This window comes from Vigna unguiculata, chromosome 4, assembly GCF_004118075.2.
Source record: "Vigna unguiculata cultivar IT97K-499-35 chromosome 4, ASM411807v1, whole genome shotgun sequence".
Lineage (NCBI taxonomy): Eukaryota > Viridiplantae > Streptophyta > Magnoliopsida > Fabales > Fabaceae > Vigna > Vigna unguiculata.
The window spans coordinates 19,595,304-19,620,353 of NC_040282.1; the positions used below are offsets into that span (position 1 = coordinate 19,595,304).

The 25,050-nt window shown below is 33.4% G+C and overlaps 1 protein-coding gene across 3 annotated transcripts; it reads right to left on the reverse strand.

Moving 5' to 3' along the window:
- Window positions 1-364: 364 nt before the first annotated feature.
- LOC114182693 (isoprenylcysteine alpha-carbonyl methylesterase ICME-like) lies at window positions 365-22,267 on the reverse strand. Of its 3 annotated transcripts, XM_028069608.1 has the most exons (12): window positions 22,176-22,267; window positions 21,759-22,021; window positions 19,078-19,154; window positions 18,696-18,765; window positions 18,438-18,518; window positions 14,544-14,618; window positions 14,000-14,101; window positions 13,763-13,903; window positions 8,092-8,157; window positions 7,874-8,017; window positions 7,055-7,145; window positions 424-756 (listed from the first exon to the last, which is right to left on the reverse strand). In XM_028069608.1, exons 2-12 carry the CDS (start codon window positions 21,992-21,994, stop codon window positions 595-597), a joined length of 1,245 nt encoding a protein of 414 aa, XP_027925409.1. In that variant the 5' UTR covers window positions 21,995-22,021; window positions 22,176-22,267; the 3' UTR covers window positions 424-594. The 3 variants fall into 3 exon arrangements, with proteins under 3 accessions (XP_027925411.1, XP_027925409.1, XP_027925410.1); XM_028069610.1 differs by lacking the exons at window positions 7,055-7,145; window positions 22,176-22,267 and having other exon boundaries at window positions 365-756; window positions 21,759-22,099; XM_028069609.1 differs by lacking the exons at window positions 14,544-14,618; window positions 22,176-22,267 and having other exon boundaries at window positions 21,759-22,099.
- Window positions 22,268-25,050: the final 2,783 nt, after the last annotated feature.

Genomic DNA, 25,050 nt, shown 5'->3' on the forward strand with positions numbered 1-25,050 from the left:
TCATTAACAAAAAAATATTACTACAAATATATCATGATATACAATGTTAAATATAATAATTTTAAATCGAACATAGATAAAACAATTCAAGCATAAGTCTTATAAAATAAAATTATTAGTTATATATATGTATATATATACATATACATATGTATGTATATACATACATATACATATATATATATATATATATATACATATACATATACATATACATATATATATATATATATATATATATATATCAGTAAAGCCTTTATTTTAGAAAAATGAAATAGCAAAATATAGTATATATTTTTTATTTATAAAAAATGCATGTATTGAATAAGCTACTCACAAATAAAATAGTGAAATAACTAAATAGTGAAATAATCAAATTCTTTCATTAATAAATTAAATTTATTTCAATTCTTTTCATGAGTATTGGTGAAAATAAAAATTAAGGAATTGTTGAATTACGTGATTTTTATGGAAATTTTACAGAGCCGTTCATTTATCTATCACGAAATTCATCTTAAAGCATGAATGGGTAGGTGGTCGAATACTATTGAATTGTGGAATCGAATAGCAAACACTACGATCACAAGCTTATACTTAGAAGGGACTTATCTTGGTGGCCAACTTTAATAAAATCTCAGGAACAAACTGTTTTCTTCGGGGTGCAAAGGCGTCCTTTGTAAGAGCATCACTATCATTGGAATGTATAACGGCAACTGCATGCTCGAATAGGTAATCAATACCTCCTCGGAGTGGATCCTGCACAGCATGTGGTTCACAATTAGAAGTTCCACACACATGGTGGAACTCTGATGCGTCATCGTAGGTTCACCAGAGAAAAAAGAAAGAAAACAACTAAAACAAAACAAACTTTTCTCTATATTTCATTACCATAATGGTATAAAGACCTGTATTCTAACAAAAAAGAGTACTAATATTCTACAGGGAAAGATTCCTATATGACCAAGAATCTAAACATCACAGGATCTTATTCTAACAAAAAAAAAAATACTAGGGGGACATGTAATTGATAGAAGGCTCACTGTCAATTACTGCATCCAGCGGAGGAACACTGAGTGTCATATTAGATACTTATTTAGTGTTTTAGAGCACTTCTTTTTGGGTCTTTTCTTCATTTTCTATTTTTATAACATTTTAGTATTTTCTTTTAAAAATCTTAGTTTTAATAAAAACATCTTAAAAAGAGTGTTTTTAGGGTAAAGTTTAGTTTAGAAAGTTGAGTCCGTGGTAAGTAGTAGAATGTAGTTTTAAATAGGCAATTGAAATTTTCAGCTTGATTAATTCCTCTGAATTTTTACTGTAGTAAAATTAAGAGAATCCTCAAGAGAGACTTGGACCAGTGCCAAGGAAGAATGGAAGCCTACAAGTCAATTCTGACGTTTGCCTAGCAGATAACAAGAGCATTGGAGAATAATGAGAAATGACTTGGAGAGAAGCCGTCCAACGTGGCAACAGGATATTTGCTTCAATTTGCTGACAGGACAGTTTGGGCTAAGAAGGAGTGTTTGCTGCAGTTGGAAGATAGAAGGCTGAAAAGTTAGTTACCTATAGGAGTCTTTGCAACGAGAGATCCATTGTACTAAAAACTGATTTTTGTTCTAGAATCTATCTCTAAGAATTCTAGTTAGTTCATTGTATTTTCTTTTCTTTAAACAGGATAGATAGGAGAGAGTATGGACACCACCAACATCACGATCCACACTACTATCACTCCAAACACATACATCCTCTTTCACACGACCCATAGCACACCAGATTAGGTCACCCCAACATCCATATTATGAATCTTGTACTCAAACATTGTAATCTTTCTTTGCATAATAAAGTTGATTCTGAATTCTGTAAATTTTGTTGTGTTGGTCCTGCAGATATCACATCTCAAGTTGGTTATAAGTATTACTTGTCTTTTGTTGATGCTTTCTCTAGATATATGTGGATTTTTCCTATAAAGACTAAGAACGAAACTCTGACTGTTTTCAGACCTTTAAAACAGTGGTTGATTTACTACTTAACTATAAAATTAAACAAGTCTAATCTGAAAAGGGTGGTGAATTTCGTCCTTTTACAAATTATTTAGCTCATCATGGTATTATTCATAGACTCATATGTCCTCACTCATCATCAAATCGGAGTCATTGAACATAAACATAGGCACATTGTTGAGTTAGGACTTACCCTGTTACATCAAGGATCTCTTCCTTTGTAGTTTTGGATTATGCTTTTACTCGTGTTGTCTATCTTATCAATAGACTACCCACTGTATCTCTTAAATTTGTTGTTCCCTTTTCTATCCTATTTAATAAAAATCCTGATAATTGCTTAAGAGTTTTGGATGTTCTTGTTTTCCTTTGTTACGTCCTTATACGCGCATAAGCTTGATTTTAGGTCTCTCTTTCTTGGTTATTCTCACCTTCACAAGGAATACAAGTGCTTGGCTTCCGGTGGGCGTATCTTTATTTCTAAGGATATCCTATTTGATGAGCTTCAGTTTCCTTATTCTAAGTTGTTTCCCAAGTCTCCTAATTCTATTAAAGATGTTAATCAGTATTTTCTGTTACAGCCTAACTTGTCACCACCAGGTTCACTTGCACCGTTTGTTTCATCTATTGTGGAACCACCTGTTCAGGTTTCTCATGACAGTTCCTCTAGTTCTACTTTAAGTACTTTATCTCCTGGTTTAAGGCCAAACCTACTTCCTTTGGTTCTTCATCTTCTGTTTGACATATTGGTGTAGGTTCTGTCTGTTGTTACTTCACACAGAGGTTGTCCTTCTTTGTTACTTTCTCATTATGAGCCTAAGAATGGCAAACAAGCGTTTCATGATGAAAATTGGAAAGCTGCCATGCAAAGTAAGTATGAGGCCTTAATTAAACAACAAACCTGGGATCTGGTCCCTCTTCCTCATGGCAGAAAAATAATTGGCTATAAATGGGTGTTTAGAGTAAAAGAAAATGTCAATGGCTCTATCAACAAATATAAAGCTCATTTTGTAGCTAAAGGATTTCATCAAGATCATGGTTTTAACTTCCATGAAACCTTATGTCCAGTGATCAAGCGAGTTACTATGTGTCTAATTCTCACAATTGTTGTTTCTCATAGGTGGAAATTGTTCCATCTTGATGTTAATAAGGCCTTTCTAAACGGGCTCATGGATGAAACAATTTACATGCATCAACCATCAGGGTTGAAGCCATTGATTTAAGTCGTTAGTTTGCAAGCTGAATATGGCTCTCTATGGCCTAAAGCAAGCCCCAAGACAGTGGACACCTGCAGGCTACTCTCCAGCATTTGGGTTTTGTCTCTAGCTCTTGTGATACTTCTTTGTTCATTTATGATCATGGATCTGATGTGATTTATCTTTTGGTGTATGTTGATGACATTCTGGTCACTAGTAGCTCTCTTAGTTTAATTAAGGCTATTAATGCTCAACTCAATGCCAACTTTTCTCTAAACAGCTTGGACAGTTAGGCTATTTTCTTGGTTTTGAGGTTAAACATTCACTGGATGGCTCTATTCTCATGACTTAAACTAAGTATATCCATGATTTACTTCATAAAACCAACATGGGAGAGGCTCAGGCTCTTTCTTCTCCCATGGTATCTAATTGTAAGTTGTCTAAACAGGGTGCTAATATTTTCCTAGACCCAACTCTGTATAGGTCTGTTGTTGGAGCTCTCCAATATATTACTCTTACCAGACCTAAAATAGCCTTTGCTGTAAACAAAGTCTATCAATTCATGGCTAGTCCTTTAGATTCTCATTGGGTTGTAGTCAAGCATACTCTGCGATATCTGAAAGGCACTTTGTTCCATGACTTCACCTTCAACCTGCTGTGCTCACCAGTCCAGTCTCCTTGACAGCATTTTGTGATGTTGATTGGGCTTCTAACATTGATGGCAAAAGATCCACATCTGGTGCAGCCATAATCTTGGGTCCAAATTTGATTTCCTGGAGGTCTCGCAAGCAACAAGTCATTGCTTGGTCTAAATGTTTGGCAAAATTTGGCAAAATTTCTGCTGAATTGACATGGATTGCCAAATTACTTACAGAACTAAATGTTTTTTTTTTTAAAACACCGTAGTTATTATATGATAATTAGAGAGCAGTAGCTATTGCCCACAATCATGTCTTTCACAACCACACTAAACACATGGAGATTAATGTCTTTTTTATCCGAGAGAAGATTATGTCCCAACAGTTGGTTATTTTTCACGTTCCAGCTCTTGATCAGCGAGTTGATATTTTTAACAAAATCCCTCTCAGCTACATGCTTTGTTGTCCTTCGTGGAATACTTAATGTGAAGGATTTTTCTTTTCAAAAATCTTCTACTTAAGTCTGAGGGGAGCTATTAGAGTAATATCTTGCTAGTTCAAATGTATTTGAGTACAACTGTATGTTTTCTCTATTCTGTGTAGTTTACTCTGATGACACTTGTAAGGTTCTATTTTACTAACAAAACCAATCTCTTATAAATATTCTTAATGTACATGACTTGAATCAGTTTCAATAACAATAAAATACTTTTGTTCACTATTCATCTTCTCTATCTATTCGGTTCATCAAAGAAAGGAGTGCAATGTCACCACTTGATTCAATAGGTTTGTATGAACTAAAGAATTTCAAATTATAGACCAAGACTCATGATTCTAAGTTTTGCCTTCGAAAACCCATTTTCACTACCTCAACCCACATGATGACTTTTAGTATTAAATTCAGTTCTGAATTTTTCTCACTGCTTTTGAAGTATTCTCATGACTTTAAATATGTTCTAATTCTTAGATTTCAGCTTTGAACTCAAAAATCTCAAAAGTTAGGTAACGTAGTTATGTTTCCCACTTTTTGTTTTCGAACTTGCTATAATCTTATATTTTTGCATTTCAGCGAATTCTTTATGTTTCTTTGCATTTCAGTATGTTTGATCAGTGTATAGTGAGCCATCAATTACCGCATTCCATGCATTTTACAAGTTTTGAACCATTGAGTATATTCTAGGTTTTCTAGTCTAGCTTAAATTGGGAATGTTATTCTACATTAACCCTTTTGGTAAATTCTCTATTTTGGTAGTCCATTAGCATCATATTACACATGTTTAGAGGATAAAATCATACATTGATGCACAGCTGCACGTTCAGACCTCATTTACTAAATTATGCATAAAACTAGCATAATTTTCTTTGCTCCCAAGTTTGCTTTAATGACTGATTTTCTGTTTTGGTATTTTCTGGACAGTTCTGATCATCCACTTTGCATACCTTAGCATATTAAAACTTGTTCAAAGCATTTACATGGCATGAAACACTGCTTCTATCTTCATATGCATTTTAGCCACTTTTTAGAAGTTATTTTGCACTTACTTTAATTTAACTAGTTATTTATGAATTCCCTTTAACTAGTCATGTCCATTTGCATACTGAAACATGCATTTGTTATTTAGTTTAGTGCAGTTTTTAGTGCAGTTTAACCATTCATTTTACTTGTTTCTGCATATCGAAACTTGTCTAGGTCATTTGCATTGCATAAATAATAGTTTAGCTCATTCAAGCATTTCATTAAAAACTTGGTGAAAACTAGGTCTTCACTGAGGCATTTCATCAAACACTTTTCTGTTTGCATTAGGAGATATTTTAGGACAGTTTGAGGTCTATAACATCTTTCATTCATGTTTCTTTATAGATGTACAGGTTCATTCATCATATTAGAGCATTCCATCATCATTTGCATATAGATTTGAGCATTTTCCCTTTAAAACCTGTCAAATATTCTACTGCAGTAATACCTTTATGTTCTAGCATTTTTAAATCCATTTCATTCATCATTTGCACTGTTCTAGAGTAGACTTTACATTGTTTCTACTTCCCCCATTGTTTGTTTCACTTTTAGATTAAAAATTGGGCACATTTTAGCTACAAAATTAGAAAATTCCTTTGATTGATACCTAGGTTGTTTCCTATACTTCATTAGTTCCATTTTTAGCCATTTTTAACCGAGAAAGCTCATTTTTAGCCATCGTAGCCACACTCAGATTAAGATGATCAACATAACCCTAACTCTTAAGCCAAAGTCTAATGTCTCATGCCCAAGTATCAAAATTAGTTCCATCCAATTCATCAATGCATAGATGCACATTGAGATAATTGGTATATGTTAGAGATCTCACATCGACTAGATATATATCAAATTTATAGTATAAAGTGGGGGTCAAACCTCACCTTACAATTCGGTTTTGTAAAATTGAGTTAGACATTAAAGTTCACTTCTTAAGATAGCATCAGAGCCACCCGAAATCCATCCTTGCGAGACTTTGTTTGTTGGACCTATCTTGCCACTCACTATGATACCACTATAAATGTCTAGTCTCATACTCAAGATATATATACCTTGACATAAAGGGATTTGTTGGAGATGAAATGTTGACTAGAGATAAGACAAATTTATACTTCATAAGTTAGTGCAAACCTCATCTTATAAATCGATTTTTAAGAATGAGATAGACTTAAAGTCCACTTCTTAAGAGTATAGATGGGCCTAAGTTTAGGCTGAATCCCTAATGTGTATATAGCATATACAATTATGCATTTACAAATAGGAAAGTACAAAGAAATAGGCCTAAGTTTGTTACATCTAATAAGGTTGAAAAGGAATCAATTCAAGTTTATGAGACCAAACGTTTAGACTTGCTACATATATGGCACACGGATTCGTTTTTCAGCTCTATGATTACAAAGATAGTCAAAATGCTAACATAGAAAGTGTTGCATAATATAAAGTTTTATATTTTGTTGTTAGTTGAATATTAAATTAAAAGTTGTTGGTAGTATATTAAATGTATTATTAGAAGTTATTAGAAGCTCTTAAAAGATTCTAGAGATCTCTTGTAATTATTACTTTAAGGTTTGAGATCTCTATAAATAGAGAAGTTGATGTACTGTTTTAAGTGAATTAATAAAACAGTAAAATTCTCTTTCTTTCAGATTATTCCTTTCAAGTTATTTTATTTCGTGTCCAAAACATTGAAATCTTCCACATTTAACTTACTTGTAGAAACAAATCTGTATGACTCTTCCCCTCACATAAAATCAACTCAGCTCTTGCCCCTGCCTTCTTAAGAGCATCAGCAAACCGTTCACTGCAAAAATCACATATTAATATCCCCTCACACAAAGGCAACCTACCTTTTGACATTAATATTTGTATTTGTAAGCCTAGCAACCAAAATTACCACAGTTGATTTTTCATTTATTAGTAAACAATAGCATTCCATCTTTGTGTTTAATAATCAATGGAGATAACACAAGTACTGTAGAAAAGAAAGAACAACTGACAAAGGCATAAATGTTATTTAGTTTTATGTTATGATAACCGGAGATCATCAAACTCTTCCTGTGTTGTAATTAATTAGTACAAGCCAAGATTTAAAGAGGGTTAAGTTAGGTACATGACAATCAAGTAACCCTTTCAATCTTTACGGTATAACAATGATCAGGTCTTATTTATAGTGTGGCAATACACCGCACAAGAATACGATTGAGACCTTTAGAAATTTCCTTAAACAAAAAAAAAAATATGATGTGATAACCAATTGTTTTATGAACAAAATATAATAACCTATTGTTAGTTAGATATTAAATGCAATACTAGAAGATGTTAGTAGGATATTAAATGTATTACTAGAAGTTGTTAGGAGTTGCTAGAAGTTGTTAGAAGGTTTTAGAGATCTCATATAATTATTACTTTAAGGTTTGAGTTCTCTATAAATAGAAGTTGATGTACTGTTTTACATGAACCAATTGAATAAAATCTTTTTTCTTTCATATAAATTCTTTCAAGTAGTAAATTTCAATTCTGTAGACTAACCTCGCTACTGATGGTATGGAATAATCTGCAGTTCCATGGACCAGATATACTGATGGGAAGTGAGGAATGGCACTTTTGAGACATGGATCTTGAATTTTAATTTCAGGTGAATATACCTTCAAAGACTCTTCACCTTCCATTATGCTGAAATGATGATCAGTTATAAAAACGGAAAAAGATCCATCAGTTTTAACGAAACTTGGTTTTTCAGGACATACCTTAAAAAGATCCGACGGTACAAGCCACGATTGTCAAAATGATCCACTAAATCCAATAAGTTGTATCTGCATATATGTGTTCAAACTGTTAATAGGTTATCCTTAACAGGTCTAAACCAATTTATCGGAGTGCACAATTCAGAAGCAGTCATAACTCTTCACACAAAAAAGAAAAACAGAAATCTGTTTCACTCTTTTTAACATAAGTAAAATGAAAATGTACCATGGAAACATGCAAGGGATCAAACATTGCAACAATAAACCAAAAATTTCACATCCCATGAGCATATGGAATAATATTTACTGCCCCCACCAAGGTTATCAGACTTGGAAAACTTGTGGAAGCACCGTAAACTGACTTGTAATAGTTTACTTAATATGAGAAAGATAATTAGTGACAAGTTGATAATAGTTTACTTAATAGTTTACTTAATATGAGACCTAAGTTTCTTGAAAGTGAGCACAAGTTGATTTTTAATAGTGACACAAACTGCATAACAATATAGTTAACCTTAGAGTCATGTGTGTTAGAATAAAAGAGAGACATAATCTGAATCCCTACCGTGTTTAGACCCCATAGGGTTATGCATTTATAAATAGGAAATACAAGGAGATGGGCCTAAATACAAAGAGATGGAACATCTAACACTACCCCTCAGTTAGTGCATATAAATTATATGTACCAAGTTTGATACAAATATAATCAATTCTAGATCCCTATAATTATTTAGTAAAAGCATATGCTATACGATCATTAGAACTAACAAACTCAGTCTTGATATCTCTAGCTACCATATTTTCTCAAATAAAATGACAATCAATCTCAATATGTTTGTTCCTTTCAAAAGACAGGATTTAGCTGATATAAAGAGTAGTTTGATTGTCAGATAGCAATGTCCTAAGTGACCTCTACAAAATACAATTCTTTAACTAATTGTTTAAGCCAAATGAGGTCACAAGAAGTTGAGGCCATACCTCTATATTCCACATCCACACTAAATCTTGCTACAACATTTCTTTTCTTGTTGATCCAAGAGTTCAAATTATCACTAATGGAGACACAATATCTAGAAGTGGATCTTCTATCAGAAGGAAAGCTTGCCCAATCGACATTAGAATATTATAGGACCTGGTATTATTGAATCGAAAATGTAGCAACAACGGAATAGAAAAATACTGAAACCAGAAAACATAAATCAGAGAATGTTCTCTGCCCTGTGACAACAGTCACTCCAAAATACCCTAAAATGATTCCTCCCCCTAACCTCCTCCACTCTCTAGCTTTTTATTCTCTTTTCTCTCTACGTATTCCCGCATCTCCTTTCCCCCAGTCCCCTCCCATGCCACGTGTGCAGTTAGTTACCTCCACTCATAACAAACTCATTCCCACTAGTGACCTTTTTGGCCCTTCTGCGGTAATAATATTTCAAAGGCCTTTGCTGTCGAGGCCCATCAATACCCTTCCCAACAAGCGACACCTTGTCCTCAAGGTGGAATTGGGGAAAAAAAGTTTGAATCACCTCATAATCTTCCCAGGAACTGTCTTTTGTGGGTAACTCAGTCCATTGATCAACACTTGCCACTTTCCATTCAACAATTTCCTTGTGCCCAACACTTGCTCCGGCTCTACCATCAATTCAAACTCATTTGAGAGGAACTTGGGCAATTCTTGACTTAGCTCGCAGGAGGGTAAAGCCTTCTTTAACTGTGAAACATGAAACACAGGGTGTATTCGTGAGCTTTCTGGAAGTTGTAACTTGTACGCCACTTCCCCAATTTTGGCCAAGACCTTGAATGGCCCATAAAACCTGGGACTGAGTTTTTCATTCATGCGTGTAGTTAATGGTCGCAATTTATAAGGTTGAGCTTTCAAGTACACCATATCTCCTACCCGAAATTCCACCTCACACCTTCCCTTATCAGCTTGTTCTTTCATTCTCCCTTTTGCCTTGAGCAGATTTTGCTTCAACTCAGCCAATATACTATCACGAAGCATCAACTCTTTGTCCACTTCCACTATGATAGTGTTGTCTCTTGGATATGGGATAATCATTTAGGAGGATCCCGACCATAAAGAGCTTTATATGGATTCATTTTTATAGTGGCATTGAAAGAGGAATTAAACCAAAATTCTCCCCATGGTAAGCATTTCACCCATTGTCGTGGGTGATAGAAACAAAGCATCTCAAATACGCTTCAATGGTGCGATTGGTCACCTCCGTTTGGCCATCGGTTTGAAGGTAGTAGACGGAACTAAATTTGAGTGAAGTGCCTGACAACCGAAAGAGCTCCTGCCAAAATGTACTTAGGAACACTCGGTCCCTATCGAGACTATGGATTTGGGAAATCCATGCAATCTGACAATTTCTTTCACAAAAATAGAAGCCACATCCTTGGCTGTATATGGGTGTAATAATGGAACAAAGTGACAATTTCTTTCCCAAAAATAGAAGCCACATCCTTACCTCCGCCTTCACCTCGTCTTTCAAACCATTCATGAAAGCTCCCTTCATGAATTCCTCATTTGCGAATCGGAGCCAAGCTGAAAGAAGTTCGGACTGTTCACAATATTCCGTAACTAACTCCTTTTGTTTTAAACCCATCAAAGCTTCACATGGGTTTTCTGTGGATGCTGATTGAAATCTCCCCAACACCGCTTTTCAAAAAACTGGCCATATCATCATCAGAACTCGCGGTTCCCACCATTGAAACAAGTTCAATGCACGTCCTTCTAAACACACCACTGTCGTATCCACCCTCTTCACCGCAGGGATTCTATTGACTTCGAAATATCGTTCCACCATGGTACATGTCCTTGGCCTCCAAAGCTAGGAGAAGGGGAGCAGCATCAACATGGGATCTCACACTAAATGGCCTCAATATGGAATCTCCCTTGTACACTTTTTGGATTTGCTTAGAGACCTTCAATATAAGGGGTGCTCATGGACTTGTAAAAAGGTTGATCAATTTGATGTTAAACACTTGTTATTGTTGTCCAACCATGAGAGTCTCATCCATCGGGAGTGAAACTTCTAAGCCTTATCTTGAGCTAGCTCAAGTGGCGGCAGTGGCGGCACAACACCACTCATCTTCAAGGATTGGTTGCTTTGGCCCTCCTTGTAGTCGCATGCTTGATCTCCCCATTTCCATCATTTTGTCTTTCATTTTTAACTTGTTTTTCCATCTATCCATTCGGATTTTATGCTCTTGTTGTTCTTTGATTTTGTTTTCTTGCTTAATTGGTTCTTTTCCTTCTCTTGAACCTCTTGAAGTGCACCTCCACATCTAAATATCTTGCTATCTTAATGTCCAGTGAAAATCTTCACTAGGTTTTCTTAAGAAACTCAACACTATATTTGCAAAGCACAAAATGAACCACCACTATCCTACATCAACCATGATAGTTAAAATAAAAATAATGATTAGAATCATAAAAGACTCACAAAATCATAAATCATGGGATTGCAACATAGATTGTAAATTTTACTTTTTACAAAAATACATACATATATACATATATACATACATACATATATACATATATACATATATACATATATATATATATATATTGTTAAAAGTGGGCTTTAAGCCTAACTCAATCCCACACAACCAACTTGTAAGGTGAGGTTTGCACCTCACTTTTATACTATGAAATTGTATTATCTCTAATTGATGTGGGACTTCCAACACACCTCCTCACACCAAGGTATATACATCTTGTGCATGGAACTAGAAATTAATGGGTGGTCTGATAGCGGGTGGAACAAAATGTCCAAGAAATCTTGCTAGGATAGGTTTTTTTTTTTTTTAAACAATGGCTCTGATACCATGTTAAAGTGGGCTTTAAGCCTAACTCAACCCCACAAAACCGGCTTGTAAGGTGAGGTTTGCACCTCACTTATATACTATGAAATTGTCTTATCTCTAGTCGATGTGGGACTTCCAACATATATATATATATAACATGCCTTTGTGTTTTACTTTGTAAAATTAATATAATTTTATAAAAGTGGAGACACAAATGCGAATCAATCACTTACTTTCTAAGTAGAGGGGTTTAGAAGCCCCAATTCCCAAACCCATTATATTGTAACATGCATTTGTGTTTTACTTCGTAAAATTAATATAATTTTATAAAAGAGGAGACACAAATGCAATAGATCAAAACAGAAGATATTAAACACGAAGATGCAAAAGCAGACTTGTTCTGACTATGATTACTTACCGAAAGAAAGGAGATTTGAAAGTAACCAAACATGGACAACGAAATAAAAGAAAAGTACATTTAGGCGAAGGAGACACAACAAAAACCAAAAGGACCGTCCTACCACTCTAGAACTAGATGAGAATGAAGATATAAAACTAAAATTGCACCAAGCACCGCACCACGTCTGATAGACAAAGAAGATGAAGAACGTGCACAAAGTTGAAAAGGAAAGAATTGAAGATACAAATCATTTACCAGTGTGTGAAGAAGAGGGAAAATCCTTTTTTATCAAGTTTGAAAGGAACAAATATTGTTGACCCAAAATAAAACTCGAAATGATGATTATGCAGTTTTTCAATTTTCAGTGCCGATCTCACTAATCTCACATTGTTCCAAACATATGCAAGCGCAAGAACGGACATAAAGTGCATTTCTGATACATCTCAAAACTAGAAAAAAAATAATTTCTCTTATTTGGTATCATTATATATATATATATATATATATATATATATATATATATATATATATATATATATTAATCAGATAAGTTAGGAAACAAGCACAGCCTATTCTAGGAAATAAATCTCGAAGATCGTGGGATTGATATGCTAGTAATAAAACTAAGATACAACCAATAAGACTAATAGGAAATAAATCTGAAACTTCCTTATATATCTCAATAAAATTTGATTCACCTCAGATGTGCCTTAAATTGCTCCCTAATTTCAATTTTCTATTACAAAATTTAAAAACATATTCTATAATTATTAAATAATTAAATTATTACTATTTCTTAATTCCTAATTCTAATTTTCAATTAAAGTTAAAAAAAAAATAGATTATATAACTTAAACTAGAAATAAATGCAGAACGTAGCAAAACAACTTAGCCACAAGAGAGCAGCTTACCACGACGCAACGAGAGCAGACCATGCATGAAGCACCATTTATTTTTAGATCCTTCTCAATGGTTTGCACTTGGAAGATTTTCATATTTTAAATTACCTTTTTGGCCGGTTCTCAGTCAAACTCTTCTAATTTGGACTTCTATTGGTATTACTTTCTTGTGTTAAATATTTAGGGCGTGGTTCTACATATTTCCTGAATAAGAGTTTCTTAATTTTTCTCAAACACGTTCTTTTCTCTTATCTTTCTGGTCTGGGCACTCATCGAATAAAACTTTTCCATTGTGAAACATGTCTTATACTCCTGTTACCCCTTTGTTGTCAAATATTCAGCACCGTTAAGCAGCAATGATCATGTGAACGAGAAGTTTAAGTTTTCCACTTTGCTTAAGGCACATCTTAGTATAACAAATAACTTCAAAATTAAAGGACATCATTTCTAAGAAGGAAATGCATCAATATTTTCTAGACAATCTAGAATGAACATATACTTATTGAAATCCACCATTTCAATAAAATTCAAGACATAGATGAAACACTAACCAGTGTCTTACCCTCCAGATAAACCAAAATAAGCTTTGATCTGGGAAATGCTCCAAGAAACATTCTCTCCTTTATTTGTTTCTCTGGCTGCTTGCTCCAGTAAAGCGCAAGATGAAATATGAGCACCGGCAGATTGTCCCATTAGATAAACTCTGTTATTAGTTACAAAAAAAAAATTAATAGATCAATCTCAGTTGAATGTCCAAATATATGACGAAAAGGAATCTTGTACCATAGTAGCAGTCCACCTGTTAGGGTCACCTCCATAATTAGCTATGTTGTTGATGATAAAGGAAATTCCCTGAGAAGTGTCATTTACCATGTCACTGATAGTCCCTTGAGGAAAATTTCTACACACACAAATAAACAAAAATCTATTAAATGCTAAACAGAGCATTTTATTAAAAAACTAGATGTAACAATTATGTTGTTTGCACCCTTTATTATATAACTAAGCTATAACGTTTCGTAAAAGCGATCTCGTCATTTGGAACAACTTTAAGATTAAGATTTCAATTACAAAAATACTAATACTAATTGTGATGTACTATATTTCTAACTTAAAAACAAATTATGAATTAAAATGTGCATAGTCAGAAACTATTAAGTTCAGGACATAATGTGATGCAAGCATCCTTGTAGTTATGATTTATGAATTTCCCGGACTAAATGTCCTAGAAATAGACATAAAAAGAACCCAACTTGTCCATCAAAATACCTCAAACATAGAGCAAGTCAGACCAAATGTAAATTGTAGACTCAATCTTGCACTGCTGAACTGAGACCAGGTACCTGTAATCTAAGCATGCCACTATAATGCCTCTTTCTGCCAACTGTAGTCCTAAAAGGGAACCCCATGCTTTATACCTAAATCAAAACCCAACGGCAATTATTTCAACTTTTAAAAGATAAAAGATTGCTGAATAGGTTTACATACACACATAAACTAAAATTCTAGCCATGCCATGGTGCAGGAAACCAACTATATCACGGCATCACAAAGTGTGACATGAACCAAATCCTTCAAGTCAGTAAATTTTTAAAATTCAATTTCTAACACTTACCTGGTATACTCTTTTCAAACAATTCATCATAACTACTTGTAGTATTTTGTCGATCCCCTCTTAGATAAAGGATAAAACCATAATAAAAGGATGTAACATTTTATCATTTATGTAACACGTAAAGAAAAATACATAGGGAGCATTTACAGTAGCTACCCTTGAAAGCAGAAAGATCAAAAAGCCACAAAATAATCACCAAAAAGGGACAGGAAATAACAAAATAAAGGGGAATGTTGTGCTAGTGTAATGGAAAGATACGAAGAGAAAATAAATATTCTTTTATATCCTAATAGCCCCCTAAAACTCAAGGTCCAATTGCATAAGGAAAATTCAGTCACATTGAGTGTCTTTGAGCAAAGTAAATATCGTTGGAGAAAGAGGCTTCATCAGAAAATCTGCCCATTGATCCAAGGCTAGAATATCATAAATCTGATTTGTTTGGAGAGAACTTTATCACGAACAAAGATAGGCGTAGAAAAGGGAACATGCAGTTCTTCTAACGTGTGACATCAACTTCCATAAGTTTAGCGTGACTATGAAAAACAAGGTTTTGATCAATGACCGTTGTACTTTGACTGTCACAGAGTAAGATATGAGTAGAAAAGGGAACATGCAGTTCTTGTAACAAAGCTTGAAGCCAAGTTAACTCAGTTGTGGTTTCAGAGCCTCCATACTACACTTGGCTATAACTTGTTGTGTAGAGGATCACCAAGAGATTAAGTTAGATGTTGAGAAAAGATGGGGCCAGAGGTGGATCTGCAGTCATCAATGTTAGAGGCCCAGTCAGCATCACATAGTGGAGTGATAGAATGAGGTCTTCCTACTGCAGCAGATTTCATGAAAAGACCATGCAAGGTAGTTCCTTTAAGATACTGTAGAATTGTCTTAACTTCCACCTAGTGAGTATCAAGGTGTGGAAACAATAAGGAATGAAGACACGGATTAAATAATATAAATTTGGACTTGGCTTGCATGGGGTGAACATTAACAGGTCAAGGAGAGGTGACACAGATGAAGGATGATGGTCATCAAGATGGTGACTAGTATCAGAAGAAAAAAGGATGTTGTGAAGGTGCCACAGGAGGAGATCGTTGGGAATAGTCCAAGTGTGAGTCAAAAGTCCCACATTGGATAGAATAGACAAAGTTAAATATTGTATAAGAATAAAAGCCCATAACACCATTTCCTTAAGGTTTTGAGTTAAAAGTGGTGTCAAATGTATTATATGTGTAAGACTAATGTCACATATATAGAACCACAATCTTTCAATGACTATAACCCATATGACTATAATATATAAACCCAACAGATAAATCTGGTGTATTATGAAAATAGTCAGACCAGGAACTATTCTTGGTAGGACTTTGCTCAAAAAGAACATAGTAAAGAAGAGTTTGTTGAAATACTAAAGAGTTTCAGATTTGGACTTTAAGAGATAAATCCATGTGAACTTAGAATATGCATCAATAAAGGAAACATAATAAGTGTAACCAAAATGTGAGATAATATGTTTGGCAGGGCTGTAATGATACAGAAAGAAAATTAAAAATATAAGTAGTAAAGGAGTTAGTTTGGATGAGATTTTACGAGAAATTCTATATATAATCTTATCTTGCGGATCTGAAGAATAAGAAGAGTTTTCGGTTCTTGTTGGAATGCTTTGTGTGAAAGGAAGAGATTTCTTTTGTAAGCAGATGTTTGTGCTTAAAGTTGATAAATGCTGAAATAATACATAAAGAAGAGTCTCAATCTACATTTTTTCTATTCTTTGAGGAGGCATGTAACAAGTTGATGTTATATTTTGTGGCTCCCCACTAACATGAAAAGAGGCACCATAATAAGGAATCCATGAAGAATTAAAACCACCTTGAGATCAGGTCTTAGGAACAATGGCATTGAAAGTGGTTTACCCAAGAGTATTATCTTGATTGAAATTCTTCAAATTAGGATTCACTCAATTGTTAGGAGTTTTGGTGTTAGCCTATGAAGGATTGAGCTAGACATGATGCAATGTGGAATGATCATAGGAAAGAAGAGACACATGTGGTTGATAAGTTGCATCATCCCTATAGGAGCAAATGTTAGAAGTGTCCATTATCAAACAGATTTGGCATTGAATATTGGCAAAGTGTTCACCATGACCTTAAGACCACCCCAACCAACCCCACTGATGGTGTCGCCTCGGCCTCCACTAGCATGAGCATAACCACTATTAGGATGAGGTCTAGGATTATGTGAGGTAGGTGGTACATATCCTTGAATGTAGTTAAGTGAAGGAGAGAAGGATTTCTTATTAAATTGGGTGGCACAAGATTCATGAGCAAGAACAAGAGCCTCCACTTTAGTATCAGAAGTAGTAATGAACTTCGCTTTCAATAATAGAATTGAGTGGTGCACACTCTATGGTAAATCTCCAAGGATATGGCATCAACATTCTCTTCAAGCAGAACAGGGTTACCTATACCCTTAAGTTATTAACAATGGTTTTGAAGTGAGATAAAAAAATCTCACATCATCTTGCATGGACAGATACACAAGATCATGACGAAGTTGTCGAGCACACGTTTTTGTCTAAATATGAAAGTACTCATGAATCATGTCCCAAACCTGGTAGGATTGTGTTAAAATATTAATGCAAAAGAGAATTGACTTCAATAATGTTGATTGAAGCCATGTAAAAAGCATTTGATCCTAAACTTCCCAAACATCATATGGGGGATTCATAGGATCAACATCATGGTCTTGATTCAAGAGATATCGTGGAGGAATTGTAAGAGAAGCAATGTATGGTGAACTCAAAATGATTTAAAATGGGTCCAACTTGTGGATGCCAACGAAGATAGTTGGAGTCATCAAGGTTTTCAGAAAAAGAAGTGGAAAAGCAATAAGTTGCAAAAGCAATGCGATTAGTCGTAGCCACGACCGGAAAGAAACAACCAAGGTTAAAAAAATAATGTTGGCATGGGGATGAAATGCTAAGATAGTTTTCGAATATAATCAGCTGTTACAGATTTCCAGAAAATCAACCTTTACATAATCTCGGAAATTAGGACGATTAAGTTCTTATTATTATGTGTCTTTATTGTAATTGATTCTATTCAATAGTATAAATACATATTGTGTGGTTTGCATTAGACACACAATACATTTAGAACATATATAATTCTATAGATACCATCTTAGAGAAAAGTTAAAACCGTAATAAGGGACATAATGTTTTATTATTTCTGGAACAGGTAAAGCATAGTACAAAGGGAGTATTTATAGTAGCTAGCCTTGAAAGAAAAATGACAAAAACACCAAAACAGAATCATTAAAAAGAGACAGCCCTAGGGAATATTGTGCTAGTGTAATGGAATAATACAAAGAGAGAAAAGAATATATTTTATTTTGTTTACTCCAATATATCATAATACCACCCATACACCTAAGAATGTTGCTGTATGTTTCAAAGCAACATCAACAGCATGCAGTTGCTTTTTGCTAAGACTTCAGCCATAGACAAAACTGCTTGTAACTTGAAAATGAATTACTGTTGCATGTACTGAACAAGAATCAACACTATACAGAGAGTAAATTAAAACATGATAGCAAAGCCATGTAGACATTTCAAACTACTCACCCAATAATCCATGCTCCCCCGGTTACAAATATCAAAACTGGCTTAGGTTCACCAATATCGGCTGGTAGATACAGATCGAACCTGAAAAACCACAATTTACGTGACTATCAGGCACACAATACATTAAATGACCAACATCCCAAGATATCGGCTGGTAGATACAGATAAACCTAAAAACCCACAATTTACTTGACTATCAAGCACACAATACATTAAATGACCAACCTCACAAGACATATTACCAAAGTTTTAGTTTACCTGTTTCTGGGCTGATCTCCATAAACAAGGCTTCGCTGTACCTTGGGTGAGAAGAAATAGTAATATGCAACTGCAGAAAGTCAAAAGTGAGAGAGAAAACAAAAATAAAAAGATCTATTTTCTATTAATATTGCTGGATACATAATTTGTATGTGAAATTTTCCACACCTCCCCTAGTGGAAGGAAAAACAGCAACATGTAATATAAAAGAGCCAAGTGTCAGGAATGGCATTCAGATTGTCATTGATCATTAAGTAAACAGAATGCATAAGAATATATATGATGATCTATTCATTGTTGGAAGCTTCCAAAATAAATTCAGCACTTAAATTTTCATTATTGGTGATAAGAAAAGAGAAAACCACAATTATATTAAGCAAACCTTGTAAAAAACCGGGCATAAGTAGCATGGCATAACATCCAAGAGCAAGTAATTGTGTAATCCAACGGTAACCAATCCTGAACAATGTATCAACTGAAAATCAGACATGCCATAAGGCACAAAGAACTATAGTGGATGTTTGAGAACGAATTATTTTCAGTTCCTTAAAAAAACTCAATTAAAATAGACAGTTATTCCTTTGGAATAAAGAGAACAAAGCACTTAAAGTACATTTAAGTGAACTCATATTTTAGATTATTTGTCCTAATAGTTACAAAGCATGCACTATGGGTATGGGACACGGTTCATGCATGTTCTTAGTTGTATGGCTTTTAATAGTATTATCCTACTGTCTTCTTTCCCTATCTGGTCTTGGTTCTATGATCATAGCCCAATTGACATTTCTCAAATTTTTTTAGGACGTATTTCTCTCTGCAGTTCATAATGGCTTTTTCTAGTGGTGCCCGATCTGATTCTTCTATCTTTACTAATTATGTAATGTTCCCCAATTCATTGACAAGTTAAACGGAATTAATTATGACACTTGGACATCTGACCCGAAGCTTTGGCTTAAAGGCCAAAGTTATGTTGATCATCTTACTCAAACAGCAGCCTCCATAAAAGAAAAAAGTCGCTCTCACTTGTCTGAAATTGATACTCAACTCTGCAGTGTGCAAAGTGAATGCACCTTGAGAAAAGCAAACTTATAACAATTCACCAGGCAATCTAAAACGTAGCTTGAATTCAACTGAACAAAGTAGGTCTGAACAATTAACAAACGAACTAGTAGCACAACCCACAACTCACTGAGTTCGAACACAATTCAACAAAAAGAATTAGGAACAAGGAGAAATTCACCATTTGAAACTTCAAATTTATTTAGTAGAAAAATTACAAGGTAGATCTAGAACAATTTACCAATTGAAAACACAAATTGATGAAGTAGAAACGATATCGAGCTGAACGTGAATCAATTGATCAATTGAAACTTCAAAAGAGAACTAAAGCAATTTCAAGCTAAATCCAAAAGAATCCACCAATTAAGATTTGAATTGGATGGAGCGGAAACAATAGTGGACTTAATTATGAAGAAATCAATGAAGAAGTATAAGAAATTGGATCGCTGAAAATTTTGCTCTAGATACCATCTTAGATAAACTGAACAAAGAAAAGAGAGAGAATAGAACATGAACTGAATGATTTTATTATTGTATCATACTCTGAAACATGTTTACAAGATGTACTTGTAGATGTAGTTTACTATTAGCTGTATAAGGACGGAAAGCTATGCAAAGTAGTTTACAGTTGATCCTACAAACCTGCAGTTGTACAAAGAAAATGAAGTAGCTAGACAAGATACATATATAAACATAAACTAACTATCTTGTATTTACTAACATCACCCCTTACCTCCTAAAGTTTTGGGGTCTACATGCTTTCTCCATATCCATACTCTTGACCCTGATAAATTGTCTGCTCAATCTCACAGATGTGTCATTTGAGGTTTTGGGGTCTTTTTATGTCTTCCTCTCTCCCCTCTAACAATCTAACCACCACTAATGGCAAGCTCCTTTGCTCCTTCAACAAAACTGAGAGGAAGAAGGACTCCATGGATAAGTGTGAATGCAGAAGCTTGGAAGAGATGAAGATAGCATGGTGTAAGCGAATTTCATAGGGAGAGGTAAGGCCAACACCTAAGGAAGGAAGCCTAGTCTAGAAGAGAAGACTAATCTAAGGAGAGCTCAAACAAGAGAAGCGTGCACTCATCTTGATAGCAATTATTTACTCAAATTCAAGCTAGATTTACACATGAAGTAAGCCCTTCTATTTATAAGCTAAAAGGAGAGCGAGATGTTTCCAAAAATCAAGAGGAAAAAGTAGTCTAGAATGTTATATTTGGAGCCAAAAAGAGAGCATGCATAAGGTGTGACAAGCTTAATTCATATTATTTATATTTGTAACAAGCTTAATTCATATTATTTATATGTACCAACTTGAGTAGGAGGGTTAAATGTAACTAATATGCGGACCTTAGGCTATCTCTTTATATCTTCTTTGTATTTGAGACTCTTTTATATATATATATATATATATATATATATATATATATATATATATATATATATATATATATATATATATATATATATATATATATATATATATATATATATATATATATATATATATATATATATATTAAATGTAACTAATATGCGGACCTTAGGCTATCTCTTTATATCTTCTTTGTATTTGAGACTCTTTTATATATATATATATATATATATATATGCTCATGTTGGAATAGACACAGAGAAATTATTTTTGTAGGAAAAACAAGTTACTCTATAATATTTTGTATAAAATTCAACAGGTTAATTATATTTTTTTTTAATACTTGTGTGGAAGCTTTAATTGTATACTAAGAAGTAATTTCTTAAAAAGTAGCGTATAAATAATTTTTAACTGATCAGAATATTTTATATTGAGAATAATGCATGTAAGTAGAGCGCTTTCATGAAGTAATTCACACATATTTGTCATATTTGTTGTTTGCAAGTAAGAACAATTTGTAATTGCGTAAAACAGAAAGTAGAGTCATATTATATGCAAATAATAATCAAAGAGATTGTAGATAAAAACAAATAAGCGAAGAGATTACTGAAATTTGACACACTTACCCAAGGTACCGAAGAAGCGTGATGGCGAGGCGAGTAATCAAGTAGGTTTCTGCGGCAACGTGGCCAATGTTTCGGCGGAAAGATTCTTGCCGACCGAGGTGAGGCTGGAGCACAGTTTTTTCGGTGACAAGGTAGGGCATCGTGCGGTAGTTGGTGGAAATGGAGTCTGTAGTTATCGCCCGGCCATCAATGTCATCCTGCGGGAGTGTGTGACGGCGATTGGAGAGGGTGGCCATCCCCGGCGTTGGCTGACGAATCGAAGGCTGTATCGGATCGGAAAAGAGTAAATTATTGCATTGGTTTTGTTTGTTATGAGATCAAACTTCAATGGTGAGTTGGTTACATACGCAAATATATATATATATAGAGAGAGAGAGGGGTGTTGCATATATGTAGACGGGAATGGATTCAACGTACCTGCGTAACTGGGTTTTCACACTTTGTTTTATAATGGTTTGAAAATAGAAAATAGAAATCAGATTTTATGTACTTTCCAGTTCATGCTGTCAAAAAACTATCGAGAAAATTATTCTATTACGAAGACTTCGATCTATAATTCTTAAACCAGTTTGCTTTCTATTTCAGTTTTTAAGAATCTTTTAATTTATAAAAATTTAAGTATATGTAAATTATTTTTCACATTCATATTTTTAATGTTCGAAATTTATTATTTTTATTTATAAATAAATAAATAATATCTAATTATACATTATGTATTGTGATGGCATTAATATATTTATATATAGTTTTATTTTAGTTTCTAAAATCTTTTAATTTTATAAAATTTAAATTCCTTATCTTTAACTCTAATAAAATCAGAAAATTTTAATTTAGGTTTATGTAAAATATTTTTCAGATTCATTTATTTAATATTTTTGAAATTGTTTTTGTTATTTAAAAATAAATAAATAATAGCTAATTATATATTCTGTATTAAGCTCACATTAGCTAATATATAATTTATTTCTGTTTTGATGAGAAATTCTCGCATATTCATCTCGTTCATGTAACCGTCATAATACCTATTCTTATTAGGGGTGAGCAAAAAAACCGGAATCCATCGAAACTGATCCATTCGAATCAAAAAATAGAATGCCAGTTTTAGGCGAATTTGGATTTTAATGAATAAAAAGTTTCGGGTAAAAACGGATATATACGGTCGGATATGGATCATAAAAAGAAAATTCTCAAATACCCGACCCGACCCGTTAAAGTTTTATCATTATAATTTTTCACCATCTAAACTCTAGTCGCTGGCTGGCCCCTTTCCTCTCCTCCTTCACCTGTAATCTCTTTCCCTTTCTTCTACAACTTCCCTTTTCTTTGAATTCACTCACCCTTCATGCTCATTGGAAGGTACTGTCTTTTTACGGCAAGATGGACTGGTTTGCGTTCGCGATGCAGATCTGCGTAGTCACACTTTTCTCGACGAGGTGGACTGGCTTGCGTTTGTGATGCAGATCTATCTACTCATAGTAGTTGTGTCGAGACTTCTCCTTTGTTGTTCATCTTCCATTTGTAGTTCTCGCTGTGTTGCTTTCAAAGTCAGTTGTGACGTAGTTCACAACTTGTTGCTTGTCTTCGAATGGGAGAGAGGAGAGGAAGATCAAGAGGTCGCGGCAGCAGCAACTAAGTTCATAAGTGGCAGCGACAACAGCTAGTCCATAGGTCGCGAGGGCGTTTAAAGGAGGGGGAGGGACCAGAGCGTTGACGGTGTTGGTGATGTCTATAGAATGTCGTTGACGAGCTTCTGGTGTGTGTGTGTGTGTGTTACGTTGATTTTCTTCTTTCTGAAACCGTCTAATCCGAATGGCTAAATGGTCGGGTTTGGATTTGAAAAAATAAATTTGGATTGCGTTGGATTGGACATATTGGACCTAAATCCGACCCAACCCGATCGTCGCTCAGCCTTAATTCTTATTATATCTTCAACCTCACTTAAATTTTTAAAATAGTCACCATCTATTAAGTAACTTTATAATATATATATATATATATATATATATATATATATATATATATATATATACACACTAGCATTTCTATCCGTGCCACAAGACATGAGATTTTAAAAATTTAAAATTATAAAAGTATAATTAAATTTAATATAAATATTTTATTTTATAAAATTAAATAATAACTTTGTAATTAATTTTAAAATAAAAATATATTTAAGTTATGTATTTTTAACAAAATATATTATATATAATTATTTTAAATAATATATTAAGATTGAATTAATCAAAATTAAGAAATCGAATTCAATTTTAAATAAAATATTTAGTAGACAATGTAGAAAAATGTAATAGTTGGTTTTCTAATATTAAAAATTATAAATGATATAGAAATTATTGAGTAGACCCTATAGACTCTACAAAAATACAAAGGTTTGTTCAACAATGCCTAACTCAACCCCACATAACCAACTTGTAAGGTGAGGTTTGCACCTCACTTATATACTATAAGATTGTTTTATGTTGGAACTTCCAACATAACATTTTATAGTTTTTTGGATGCTGAATTTTAAATTTAAACTTTAATATTATATTTTTACATATTTTTTTCTATTTTAAAATTTAAATTTAAATATATTTTATTTAAATTTTGAATTTTAAATTTTATGTATTGTCGATAATATAAATGTTAATTAAAAAAATTCATTGCTTTTTTTATAGTTTAATTTTCAAATTGTAACTTATTTTTTAAAATGTTATAAAAATGTAACTTATCCGTTTATTTCTTCCTTTTAGTAATAAGAAAGTGATTCTATAATAATTTTAAAAAATAAATAAAATAGACAAAAATCAATTAATATATGTATAATTTAAATAGAAAATATTATATGTATATATATATATATACTATTTATTTATTTATAGCTATGTTTGATTTTATATATAACTTTATACAAAATAAATAATTTTAATAAGATAATAAATTTTGATAAATATGAGTGCTATATTTATATATTAAATTAGATACATTTTTATGTATTTGGCAAAGTTTGGATTTTATTTTTTTTACTTTGAATTTCAAATTAAAACTTAGTTATTGTAATGTCCCATTTAAGTAATAACATAATTAAATGAAACATTACGATGGATAATAAAAAGGCAAAGTCATGAAGTATAAACGCTACTTCTTACATTTATTCAAGAATATTTAGAAGGAAAACTAAGGCACACCACGACGCCAATAACAAGACAGAGAAAGAAGTTTAACAGTATTAAAGTAAGTGCTCCAAGAGTAAGGAAATACATGGGCTACAAGTCCTCGCTTAGGCAAGATTGCC

What these genes read in the sequence shown, in the direction of transcription:
- LOC114182693 (XM_028069608.1), bottom strand. Translation starts at nt 21,994, where the DNA reads ATGGCCACCCTCTCCAATCGCCGTCACACACTCCCGCAGGATGACATT. An exon ending in TCCATACCATCAGTAGCGAG is followed by an intron (nt 7,146 to 7,873) that starts GTTAGTCTACAG and finishes TGATTTTTGCAG; the next exon opens with TGAACGGTTTGCTGATGCTC. An exon ending in ATACAGATTTGTTTCTACAA is followed by an intron (nt 757 to 7,054) that starts GTAAGTTAAATG and finishes CATGCTGTGCAG; the next exon opens with GATCCACTCCGAGGAGGTAT.